We start from the raw sequence: 12884 nt of genomic DNA, 5'->3' as shown, positions 1-12884 counted from the left end.
GTTAGGTGAGGAGATAAAAGCAAAATTCTGGGAGGACCTAAAGGGACTCATACAAATGATACCAAGAGGAGATAAAGTGATTATAGGAGATGACTTAAATGGTCACGTAGGTAGAGACAGAAACGGCTATAGAGAGGTACATGGAGGGTATGGATTCGGGGAAATTAATAATGAGGGTAAGTCTATTCTAGATTTTGCAATGGCATATGGGCTCATCATAACCAATACTAGGTTCAAAAAACGTGACGAACACTTAATCACATATAAAAATGTCACATCAATCACCCAAATAGATTACTTCCTCATGAGACAAGATGACCGGGTATGTTGTAGGGATTGTAAGGTGATACCGAGAGAGTGTTTGACTACTCAACATAGACTTCTAGTACTTGACATCCAAGTAAGAAATTGGAAGACAAAAAATCACATAAAACAAAATCCAAGAATCGGGTGGTGGGATTTAAAAGGGGAGAAACAACTAATCTTCAAAGAAAAATTAAGGGGTAGAAGAGAATGGAATGGAGAAAGACAAACAAACTAAATGTGGAGAGAAATGACTAATGCCCTGAAAAGCACAGGAAATGTAGTGCTTGGAGAGACAAATGGTAAAGCCCCTAACCTTAAGGAGTCTTGGTGGTGGAATGAAGAAGTACAATTGAAAATTAAAAATAAGAAAAATTGTTATAAGGCTGTACATCAGTGCAACAATGAAGAAAATTAAAAAAATCACAAAGCATAAAAAAAGGCAGCAAAAAATCTGTTAGTGAAGCAAGGTCAAAAGCATATAAGAATCTATATAAACGACTTGATACAAAAGATGGAAAAAGAGATATATATAAATTAGCTAAAGCAAGAGAAAGAAAAATAAGGGATTTAAATCAAGTGAAATGCATAAAAGATGAAAATCAAAATGTATTAGTGAATGAAGGAGCGATGAGATGGAAGGAGTATTTCACAAAATTATTCAATGATGATGGCGACACAAGAGTTAGGTTGGGACATCTTAGTAACTCTGAAGGGAACGTGAGCTATACATTTTATCGACGCATAAGTCCAAATGGAATAAGACAAGCATTAAAAAAGATGAAAAATCATAAGGCGGTGGGACCGGATAATATACCAATAGAAGCATGGAAATGTATGGGAGAAGAGGGCATCTCTTGGCTAACGAAATTATTTAACACGATTCTTAAATAAAAAAAGATGCCAGATGAGTGGAGGAATAGTACTTTGGTCCCTATATATTAGAACAAAGGAGATGTTCAAAACTGTGAAAATTATAGAGGAATTAAGTTAATGAACCATTACCATGAAATTCTGGAAAAAAGTAATAGAGCAGAGGCTTAAAAACGAAACAAAGGTCTTGAAAAATCAGTTTGGTTTCATGCCTGGTAGGTCAACAATGGAAACTATATACCTACTGAGACGCCTAATGGAAAGGTATCGGGAGCATCAGAAGGACCTATATATGGTGTTTATAGATCTAGAAAAGGCCTATGATAGGGTCCCTAGAGAAGTATTGTGGAGGGTTTTAAAGAAGAAAGGAGTCCGAATAGCCTATATACAAGCCCTTAAGGACATGTATCATGGTGCAGAGACAAGGGTCGGAACATGCGAAGGGGATATTGAACCGTTTAAAATTACAATAGGATTGCATCAAGGTTCTGCACTAAGTCCATACTTATTTGCTTTAGTAGTGGATGAACTCACTAAAGATATTCAGACAGAGGTGCCATAGTTTATACTATTTGCAGACGACATAATGTTGGTGGATGAAACAAAAGAATGAGTGAACACTAAGCTTGAATTATGGAGAAACAATTTAGAATTTAAAGGATTTAAATTAAGTAGAAAGAAAACAGAATATATGGAATGTAAATTTAGTAAGAATGCAAGAGTGAAGGATGTTATAATAAAATTGGAAGACCAAATCTTACAAAGAAAAGATCATTTCCGATATTTGGGATCAGTGATTCAAAAAGATGGAAAAATTCACGAGGATGTCACACATAGAATTAAGGCAGATTGGCTAAAATGGAGAAATGCATCGGGGGTGTTATGTGATGGTAAAATCCCATTAAAACTGAAAGGAAAATTCTATAAGACAGATAAGACCAGTTTTGTTGTACGGCTCAGAATGTTGGGCAGTCAAATACCAGCATGAGCAAAAGACGAGTGTAGTAGAGATGAGGATGTTAAGATAGATGTGCGGCCATACAAGAAAAGATAAAATTAGAAATGAAGTTATTTGTAATAAAATAGGAGTAGTGCCAATAGAGGAGAAAATGAGAGAGACTAGACTAAGATGGTTTGGTCATGTGAAAAGGAGACCAAGAGACGCTCCTGTGAGGAGAGTTGATGAAATGGAACAATTAGTCAAAAAAAGAGGTAGAGGTAGACCTAAGAAGATTTTGCGAGAGATATTAAAGTTTGATATAAAGTGTATATACTTTAATGAAGATATAACAAAAGACAGAGAAATATATGGAAATCTAGAATTCATGTAGCCGACCCCACATAGTGGGATAAAGGCTGGATATGTTGTTGTTGTTGTTTATCCTCTCATTCTGTAAAATATGGTCGTTTCTATCTCTATGAGGAAATCGGGAGACAGCCTAACCTGATTTTGGCGAGTAAACATCAACATAAACTATTGAAGCTGATTACCCATCTCTTCCCTCATCTGGTTGATATCTTCCCTCATTTGGTTAAGTCCTCCTTCCACCTTGCGATCTACTGTCATGATCGCATCATGGTTTTTTTGGTTGCTGACTTCTAGGCAGTCCACCCGATCCTAAAATTCTCCCACTGTGGAGTTGAGCTACTAGAGCTGCGACTCCATGTTCTTCATGCATGTTCCTTCGGCCATCTTCTGCGACCTTAATACTTCTTGCCAGCACCGAGGCTCTGATACCAAATGTCACAGTTACGCTAAGACCATAGTCGATCTTCCAACTCGATGTGAATTGGAAGCATGCGCTAGAGAACTGTAAGAGAGGAGAGATGTTTGGAGAGGAAGAAAAAAAGAAAAAGAAAGAGAGATGGAGAGAAAGAATACAGAAAGTAGGAATCTAAAATTGGTTAATTGATTGATTCTCTTCAAAGGGACTGATATAGTATTTATAGGACCCATAGGTGCTTCCACAACAGATATTCTTTCTTCTAATAGATTCTTTTGTCCTATTCTAGCCCCCTTTTACACCTGGCATAACAGCCTAACAAACTACCAGCTGGAAATGGAAAAGTCTCTAATTAATAATGGAAAGAAAATAGCTAATCTATACTTACTATCTGCAGCAAAATTTCTCAGACTTCCGGCCTTCCTCTTGTTTCAGGACACATACTACGCCTCACGGCTAACCCACTCCACCACAAAGCATGATAAAACATTGCATAACCAAATTCGGGTCATTACACATTAGAAATGGTTTAAACGTGTTATGGGATTTGATTGGTGAAAAATCAAAGAGAAATTGAAGTTTTAGCAATTTTTGAAACAAAGGTGTTAGGTTTTGAAATTGGGTTGAACAAAGGTCAAATGGGTGCTAAATGATGGTCAAGTTGCTGACCAAGTTCCTATGTAGGTTTCAAAACTTCCCCTAGTTTTGAAACAAGGAAGGCTTGTTCCAAAACAAGGTTTGCTGAAACTACTTTAAAAAAAAGAAAAAATGCAAGAGTAGCTTGGGAGCAAGTGAACCACCTCAATCCCGCATGCTCGTCCATGTCAGCCCATAATCAGAAAGGGACAGAACTCAACCAGTGGAGGTGGAAGAGCCACAAAATCTAAAGAGAAATGAACCAGAACTTGTTTAACAATACATGGATTTTGGAAGGAGGCTATTGGTGATGAAATGCATTCTCTTATGTCTAATAATACATGGCTTTTGGTTTATTTGCCACAGGGCTGTAAACCCAGAGGTTGCAAGTGGGTTTTCATGAAAAAGTTAAGACCAGAAGGATCAATCCAAAACTATAAAGTAAAACTTGTTGCAAAGGGCTACAATTAGCACCAAGGGTATGATTACTTTGACACCTACGGACCAGTGGCAAGGATTACTACTATTAGACTCATTATCGCTTCGGCTGTCTTACATAATCTCTTCATTTATCAAATGGATGTTAAGATTGCTTTTCTTAACAGTGATGATCTAGATGAAGAGATATGTTTGCAGCAGCCAGAGGGTTTTCCGTCCTCAAGAAATGAAAATAAGGTCTGCAAACTCATTAAATCATTGTATGGACTGAAGCAGGCACCATATGTTCAAAAATACCTTGCTTGTGGATCGTTATGAGGTTAATGGTGCTGATACTTGCGTCTACAGCAAGTTTAAGGAAAATACTGGAGTCATTATATGCCTATACATGGATGATATGCTCTTGTTTGGTACTGACATGGAGAGTATAAACAGTACTAAGAAGTTTTGATCTACAAACTTCGATAGGAAAGATCTAGGAGAAGCTGATTTTATTCTTGGAATTCAAATAAGAAGATTTGATGATGGCATCACACTAACTCAGTCCAGTTATGTAGAGAAAATTCTTAGGAAATTCAATTACTTTGAGTGTTCTCCGACTTCCACTCCTTATGACTCAAGTGTTAAATTGGTAAAGCATAAAGGAGAACCTGTTTCCCAGCTCAAATACTCTCAGATTATTGGCAGTCTTATGTATCTGATTCACTGTGCTGGGCCTGACATAGCCCATGCAGTTGGACAGTTGTGCAAATACATTGGCAATCCTGGAGAGTTGCATCACACTGCACTTACTAGAGTTCTCAAATACCTTAAAGGTACTTTGCGCTATGGGCTGCACAATGGAAAGTTTCCTACTGTACTAGAGGGGTAAAGTGATGCTACATTGAATTCATCACTAGATAATGGGAAATCATTTAGTGCGTGGATATTTACATTATCTGGTGGTGCTACTTCCTAGAAATCAAAGCAGCATACTTGTATCACACATTATTCTATGGAATTGGGATTTATAGCTTTATCCTCAGCTGGAAAGTAAGCAATCAAGCTGCAATGCAGAAGGCTTACAATGAGATCTATAGGGGTAAATCCAGATCATTATGATTGAGGTATACTCATGTGAAGGAGTTCATTTCTAATGGAATCTAGCCATTCAATATGTGAAATTGAAGGAGAATTTTGCAATCCTTTATCTAAAGGCCTCGGTCAAGATTTGATCCCATTGACAGCCAAGAAGATGGGACTTAAGTTACATAATTGAGGGCATACTTAGCAGAAGCCCAACCTGTTGAAATATGTGGGTTCAATTGGAGGTAAGCTATGTGTCAATTGTGATGTATTTGTTTGAAATCAAGTCCATCTCAATAATTTGTGTTTCCCGGTTATACATAAGTCCTGGTTGTTAGAGGGTGAGATCATTCTCTTAATAAGTCCATAAACCAGTTTGGGAGTGTGACATGACACTCTTGATAGGCTTACCTAACTGCTGACGCTAGTCACTTCATATGAGATAGTTGGATCTCTAGAGCACTTAGTGAATTTGGGATTGAGCAGAGACTATAAAAGTGCTAGCTTTAGAAGTACAAAGACTTTTGAAGTACTATGTGTGTGACACCCTTGGTTGTAAGCATGGGTTCTAAGTTCAAGGTTCCACTTAAGATCAAATGTGGTTCTAGATCAATGTACATTATCTTAGTCCGTGCTTGTTTCTTAATGTAAAATAAAATAGTGTATCTCAATGTACTTCACAAATAAGTAAGTACAATGTATTATATACATGCATCCGATACTAATATAAGGAAAGAAACAATATATAATAGAGATACAAACAAAATATACAGTTAATATGTAGACTATAATTAAATCATAATCCTCCTAACACTTAAGCTCAAGGCTGCCTATATAGTGTCCAAATAACCATGGGGTGTTGGAACTATGTAAGGGTTCAAACCCTGAAGGTACCTTCACTTATGCACGTGTCACGAAACAGAGGCTAAATCATGGCCAATTTTGCTGCGGATTTAATTACTATTTACTGTTTTCTCTTTACTATTTTAATTGTAATTTTCCTTTTCCAGTTGGTAGTTAGTTAGGAAGTATAGCCAAGTGTAAAGGTGGCTAGAATAGAACAAAATAGTTTGTTATAAGGGTTATGATCTGCTATGGCAGCACTCTAGAACAAACTATATAAGCTTGGGCTACTCCTGTAAGAAGCATCGAATATTTTTCTATCAAGAATCTGATTCATACTCTCTCAACTTCTCTCTCTCTCTCTGTCTCTCTCTCTCTCTCTCTCATTCTCTTCTCCAACCTCTTCCCCCCTTTTCACGGTTCTTCAACCTTCCCTTCTAATTCATGTTGAATTAGAAGGATTGCTATGGTCAAAGCACAACTGTGACAACACATTACTTCCTAAATGCCCGTAAAATTTAGATACAACAATGTTTAATTTAAATCAAGTGGGGGATTGTTGATAAATGATTTAAATTAAGTAAATTAGTTTAAATTAAAGAGTCGGAAACCCAATAGGCTTGGTTATCCAAAAGACATACATTAACTTATACATTAACTAGAAAGGTTACACATCAATTAGAATCTGCAAAAGACATAGATCAATTAAAAGTCCAAAGGAGTTGCCATTAATATTTAAATAATCATAATTATAATATCTATATACACTATTATACATTGGCAATCTAGACAAAAGGGTGAGGTGTACTTGGTTCCCTATCGGTTAGAACAAAACCATGAGGGAATGGGATCAAATCCAAGCTTAGTTGAATCCCGGAAGGTAGAGTTGCTGGATCCCTGGCAAAGAGGGGGGCTTTGACTATCGTCAAGACGTATCATCGCCCCTCTTACCAAGAGATTTAACATTCGGTTTCATTCTGGTATTTTGTCTAACAACTTTAGTTTAAAAATTGTTTCTCAACACCTAGATATTCTTAGGATATTCCTGAACATTCCATGTCCTTTTATATGTACTGAAGAGCCTATATAAGGAATAGACTCTTTCATTTGTAATCACTTCAGTTTTGCAATACAATAGTCTCTTTCAGAGTTTCTCAGCCTAACTCTCTAAAAGTAACTAGCTTTTGAAGTTGCAAGGCCAGAGGAAGGCTGACTTAGCACCAAGAGGAGCTTGTTTTCTAGCTAACTATTGCATGCCAACTCGAAGAAGTGATCAGGGCATGATAGGCAGGATATTTGATCAAAAAAATGTTAAATTTTAATGATTGATACTAGGATTAAGGTTTGATTTGAATTTTGGGATTTACATTTCAGATTTTTATTACTTTTATTTATTTTTTCTCAATGGTTATTTCAGGTACTAAGGAAGAAATCATTTATATCTTGTCTCATATGAGCAAAATGGAACTTGAACACCCTTTTACTTTTTTCAACTAGTGCGTGTGGACAAGTAGAAGGAGTTTTTGTCTTTGTGACTGATGATGTCACTGTTCCTGTTTGAAAACCCTACCCAAGGCCAATGACCTAGCCCGTCCAAGACCCGGCCCAAAGCTGACCTAACCTAAACTGGGCAGTCCAGAATGGCCCAAACAGTAATGGAACAGTAGTGAAACAGTATTTTAATACTTCATATGTTTGAAGATGTTAATTCTATTTAATGTTTGTTAGGGTTTTACTTCTATTAGGATTCTAGTTTGATTTTATTTACAAGTATTAGATGGATTAGCCGAACACTATATATATATATGCTTAGAAACTAGGGTTGGTAATCAACTTCTTATCAATTAAATTACAGCAACCTATTCATGTTTCTTTCTAGCAAAATAGGTTCAGTTTTGTGCCTCTTTGAAAGCCAAGCTTCGGCCATTGAAGCTTGTTTTTAAGGGTTTCTTTCGTGTGTTTCTTTGCACACTCATTACACGCTGCATCAGGTGATATCAAAGCAGTTAATCAACCAATCAAATGGCCAATCTTGAAGGTAACGGTAGCAACCAACCTTGTGACAATGATTAGGCATTGTTTGCGGTTTGGAGGGCAATCGAATAACAACAGGAAGTAACTCGTACCATCCAGCAACAATTGGAGCAAATCAGCAATCAATTGAGCGTCTTACTACAAGTTGATGATGACAACAATCTGAATAATGGGGTGAATCAAGTTGAAGCGGGAAGACCACCCATTAATCATGTCCTTGTTAATCCTAGAAAATCAATGATTGAAGATAGCGATGAAGAGGATGATCTTGGTCAAGCAATAGCTAATCCTGGTGGTAGAGGGGTTAGGAGGAATGCGCATCAGCACAACTATTGGGGCAACGATAAGTATAAACTAAAGGTTAATATTTCAATCTTTAGTGGAGATCTTGATATTGAGGGGTTCTTGGATTGGATCACTGAGGTTGACCAATTTTTCGAATACATGGAGATCCCAGATGAATGACAAGTCAAGTTACCGGCTTACAGATTGAAGAGCGGTGCATCTGTTTGGTGGAAGCGATTGAGAGAGACGAGATTAAGGGAAGTTCAACACCCAATTCAGACATGGAGACGAATGAAGCAACTGTTAAGAGGTAGGTTTTTACCCCTTGATTATGAACAATACATGTTTGAAGCATATCAAAAATGTGCACAGGGAATGAGGAGTGTGAATGAACATACCTCTGAGTTTCTGAGATTAGCGAAGAGGAACCAATTGTCAGAAAGTGACAATCAATAGGCAGCTCATTATTTGAATGATTTGAACCCTGGTATTTGTGATAAAATTGGGGTTCAAATGGTTCTGAGTATGCAAGAAGCACGAAACTTATCTTTAAAGGCTGAGTTAATGTTGAGTGAGAGAGCCCGTATTGACAACTATTACAGGTATAGTGGGAATGAAAATAAACAAGCAGCTTTTGATAGAGACAAGTCGATTCAGGGAGCGCAACACTCCAATCCACCACATGCAGTCAACCCTAATAAGGCTACAATAGGGGAAAACATTTGAGATACTACTTCTAATCTTCCAAAATCCCCTAATCCTTATGCAAAGCCTATTCTTTTAAAGTGTTTCAAGTGCAATGAGGTTGGACATCGATCTAGTGATTGCCAAATGAGGAAAATAGTTAACATTGTAGAAAGGGAGGAGGAAGATGTAGCTGATGAAGAAGTCTATTGAAGGCCTGATGGGGAGGATGATGAAGGAGAGTATGACCATGAAGCGTATACATATGTAGTAAGGAAGCTAATGCTATCTCTAAAGAATGAAGATACTACTCAACAACATAAGCTTTTTTGCACGAGGTGTACGATGAAGGGAAATATCTTTGAGTTGATTATTGATAGTGGAAGTCAGGAAAACATCATAGGAAAAGATGTGGTGGAGAAGTTGCAGCTAACTCCTGAGAAACATCCAAACCCTTACACGATTGGATGGATTAAAGAAGTTAGTGGCATACGTGTGGATGAACGTTGCAAGGTGTCTTTCTCTACTGGTAAGTACTCTGACGAAATTTATTGTGATATTGTTGATATGGATGCTTGCCATATTTTATTTGGGAGACCTTGGCAATTTGATGTGGATGCTAAGCACTCGAGTAGGAAGAACACATATCAGCTTGAGAAATAAGGTGTGTGTTATACCTTGTTACCTATGGTGGAAAAGAACCATACCAAAGCTTCTAAAGTGGAAGGGAAGAATTTTCTTACCATTGCACATAAATACTCTGAGTTTATGAGGGAGTGTAAGAATAGCCGAGAGGTTCACTTGTTGGTTGTAAAGGGGGAGAGTGTGAGTGAGCCACTAAAGGTGAATCAAATTCCAGTGGAGGTGTAAGGATTGTTGGAGGAATTTCACGATGTGGTTCCTGAGGAGTTTGCCTACAACAACACCGTGCATAGTTTAATAGGAAGATCACCATTTTCCATCATATACATGAAAGTTCCTAATCATGCATTGGATTTGGTAAAGTTGCCAAAGGTACCAGGTTTCAGTGCTGCAATTAGTGACTTAGCTGAGCAAGTTCAACCGATTCAAGAGGATGTCAAGCAAAAGTTGCACAAGGTGAATGAGAAGTACAAGGCGGCAGCTGACAATCATAGATAGCACAAGGTATTTGAGGTTGGAGATGAAGTCATGGTATTCTTGAAGAAGGAAAGGATTCCAGTAGGAAAGCACAACAAGCTCAAGCTAAGAACTGTGGTCCTTACAAGATTACAAAGAAGATCAATGACAATATTTATGTTGTAGATTTACCTAATCACATGAATATTTCCAAAACCTTTAATGTTGTTGATCTTTCTTTGTATTTGTCGAATGTTGTGTTGTCATACCCGGATCATAATTCGAGGTCGAATTCTTCTCAAGTGGAGGTGAATGGTGTGGTCACTATTCCTGTTTGAAGACCGGGCCTAAGGCTGACAACCCAGCCTAGCCCAAGGCCGACCCGATCTAAACTGGGCAGTCCAGAACGTCCCAAACAGTAGCGAAACAATAACGGAACAATAGCAAAATAGTATTTTAATACTTCATATGTTTTAAGATGTTAATTTTATTTCATGTTTGTTAGGATTTTACTTCTATTAAGATTCTAGTTGGATTTTATTTACAAGTATTAAATGGATTAGTTGAACACTATATGTATATGCTTAGAAATTAGGGTTGGTAATCAACTTTTTATCAATTAAATTACAACAGCCTATTCGTGTTTCTTTCCAACAAAACAGGTTCAGTTTTGGGCATTTTTGAAATCCAAGCTTCAGCTGTTGAAGCTTGTTTTCAAGGGTTTCTTTCGTGTGCTTCTTTACACACTCGCTACACATTGTGTCAGTGTCCATCTTAGTTGATTTTATCTTGATGCATTTTAGTTTAATTAGGACTTTAATATTATGTAGAATTAGTTACAGAAAAGTTCTTGCTGTTTTATAAGTCTTATCGAGCCTATAAATATTAAATATAGCTTATTCATTGAAATTATGGTTTTGTGGATGTATAAAAATCAAATATTTGAGGAAGCTTTGAGCGCGCGCGCTCTCTCTCTTCCCCTACCACTTCCCCATTCTCCGTTATTTTTCTATATCTCTTCCTCCCCTCCTATATCTTTTTCTTGTCTTGCTGATCTTCCTTATTCCCTGTGTTTCTTTCCTCTGTTATCCTTTTTGTCTTACTTCCCAAAACTCTCTTTCCTGCTGTTTTGCAGGTTCTCTATTTTCTTGAACTACTCTGCATTCTTGGTTCTAAAGCCTCTACTACTAATTACCTCTCCTAAAGAAAATCTTCCCTATTTGTGCATATTCTTCTTTGATCTCTGCCCTCTTCCCCCTTTTTTAGTTTTCTTTTCTCCCTCTTTCTCTATAGGTCCTCAGTTTCTTCAATTATCCCTTGCTGCTGCCCTATTGTCTACTTATTTATAACTGCAACGATGTTCAACTATGCTGTTTTTTACTATATTCAACTCTCACGGTACTTCAGTCTACATCCTCTTCCGCTGCCATTTTCTGTTTCTCATAACATTAGTATGTTTACATAATAGGGTTCAAATTTGGGAGTTCTTTTAGGTAGATATAATTCTTAATATGTTAACTGAAACCTTACACGCAAAGCCATCTTCTTAAGCTTGTTTATTGCAGAAAATTGCTTCAGGTGTGATAACACAGCAGAATCAAAAGGTTTATCTGGGGCAATGCTGTCATCAACAATCCACTGGTGGCCTGACCAAAAACAATAAGAACAATAGTTAAATAGAAAAAGATTAACTTCATCATAATCACCTCATAAGAGATGCTTTTCATGCTAGTGTTGAACTCTAGGTTCCAGATAATTTCAAAGATGTAGCAGACTTACTTAGAACTTCATGGGCAGTGATCCTTTTCTTTGGATTTCTATCAAGCATTTTACGTATCAGATCCTTGGCACTGTCTGAAATTCCAGGCCATGGTTTAGATTCAAAATCTAATTTTCCTTGTAATATCTGTCGGAAGATCCCCATTTCAGTTTCTGGAGTTAAACAGAGGCAAAGGCCAGCATCAATATTGTGTAGTGGAAGCAAATAGAGTGAAGGTTTCTTTTTTTGGAAGAACCATATTCATAAGTTGAAAACAAAAAATAGCAACCTGCCCAAAAAGGTGGCACCCCGCTGAGTAAAATGTACAAAATAACTCCTGCACTCCATACATCAGCTTCAGGTCCGTAATGCTTGCGCAATACTTCTGGGGCAACATAGTATGTGTTGTTTTTTGTTCCCTAATAAGACCCAAGGCAATGACGATTTTTTCAGGAGGGTCTTCATAGGCTTCGGCCCAGGATTGAATGACCCAAGATCGTTACCGTCCTCTTTAGGCAACCCATTTTAGAAGTCGGGTCACAAGCCCACTCCCCATTTTAGAGGAGAAATGGGCCTCAGCCCATTTGTTCAAATGGGGGTGAAGCCCACTCAAGCTTAGCCTATGTCTTCTTTGGCCCACATATAAAAGAGACTTTTGTCTCTTCTGTTGGCGTCTCTATCTTTTTTGGTCGAGCCCTAGTTTTTTTTTCTCTCTCTCTCTCTCTCTTGTGTTTCCTATCTTGGCCAATTGCTTCATCGTTTCAGTCCTTGTTCATCCGATAGCGATGAAAGCACTCTTGCCTTCTGTGGATGCTGTTTCCTTTGATGGATTTAGCCACCTTTCCTTTTGTGAGAAATGCGGTCCCTTTGATGTCGCTGGGAGCACCCTATTTATTCAGATCTGGGTTCTACCTTTCGGGTAAGTGATTCTCCTCGTTTTGAGCCTTGATCTTGCTGTCTTTGTGACCGATCTACCTACTGTGTGTGTGGCTGTGATCGTTTGAGCGAGAGAGGGTTTACTTTGCTGGTTTGGCCAAGAGGTATTGGGGCTTTTTTGGGCTTACGGTTTGAGAGCTTCATTAGGGGCTTGTGGTTCCTATTCGTTGGTGTTACCAAGAGGGGTAACTGGTCTTTCAGATCTG

At 37.8% G+C, this 12884-nt stretch overlaps 1 protein-coding gene across 1 annotated transcript; it reads right to left on the bottom strand.

Annotated features, from left to right (window-relative positions):
• Positions 1-10956: 10956 nt before the first annotated feature.
• On the bottom strand, positions 10957-12266 carry LOC127809396 (calcium-dependent protein kinase SK5-like). Its single transcript, XM_052348155.1, has 4 exons — positions 12246-12266; positions 12032-12161; positions 11763-11915; positions 10957-11629 (listed from the first exon to the last, which is right to left on the bottom strand). The coding sequence occupies exons 1-4, from the start codon at positions 12264-12266 to the stop codon at positions 11490-11492; spliced, it is 444 nt and encodes a 147-aa protein (XP_052204115.1). The 3' UTR covers positions 10957-11489.
• Between the last annotated feature and the right edge of the window lie 618 nt (positions 12267-12884).

The sequence above is a fragment of the Diospyros lotus genome, chromosome 9 (assembly GCF_014633365.1).
Source record: "Diospyros lotus cultivar Yz01 chromosome 9, ASM1463336v1, whole genome shotgun sequence".
Classification (NCBI taxonomy): Eukaryota; Viridiplantae; Streptophyta; class Magnoliopsida; order Ericales; family Ebenaceae; genus Diospyros; species Diospyros lotus.
This window is presented reverse-complemented; position numbering and strand designations above follow the sequence as displayed.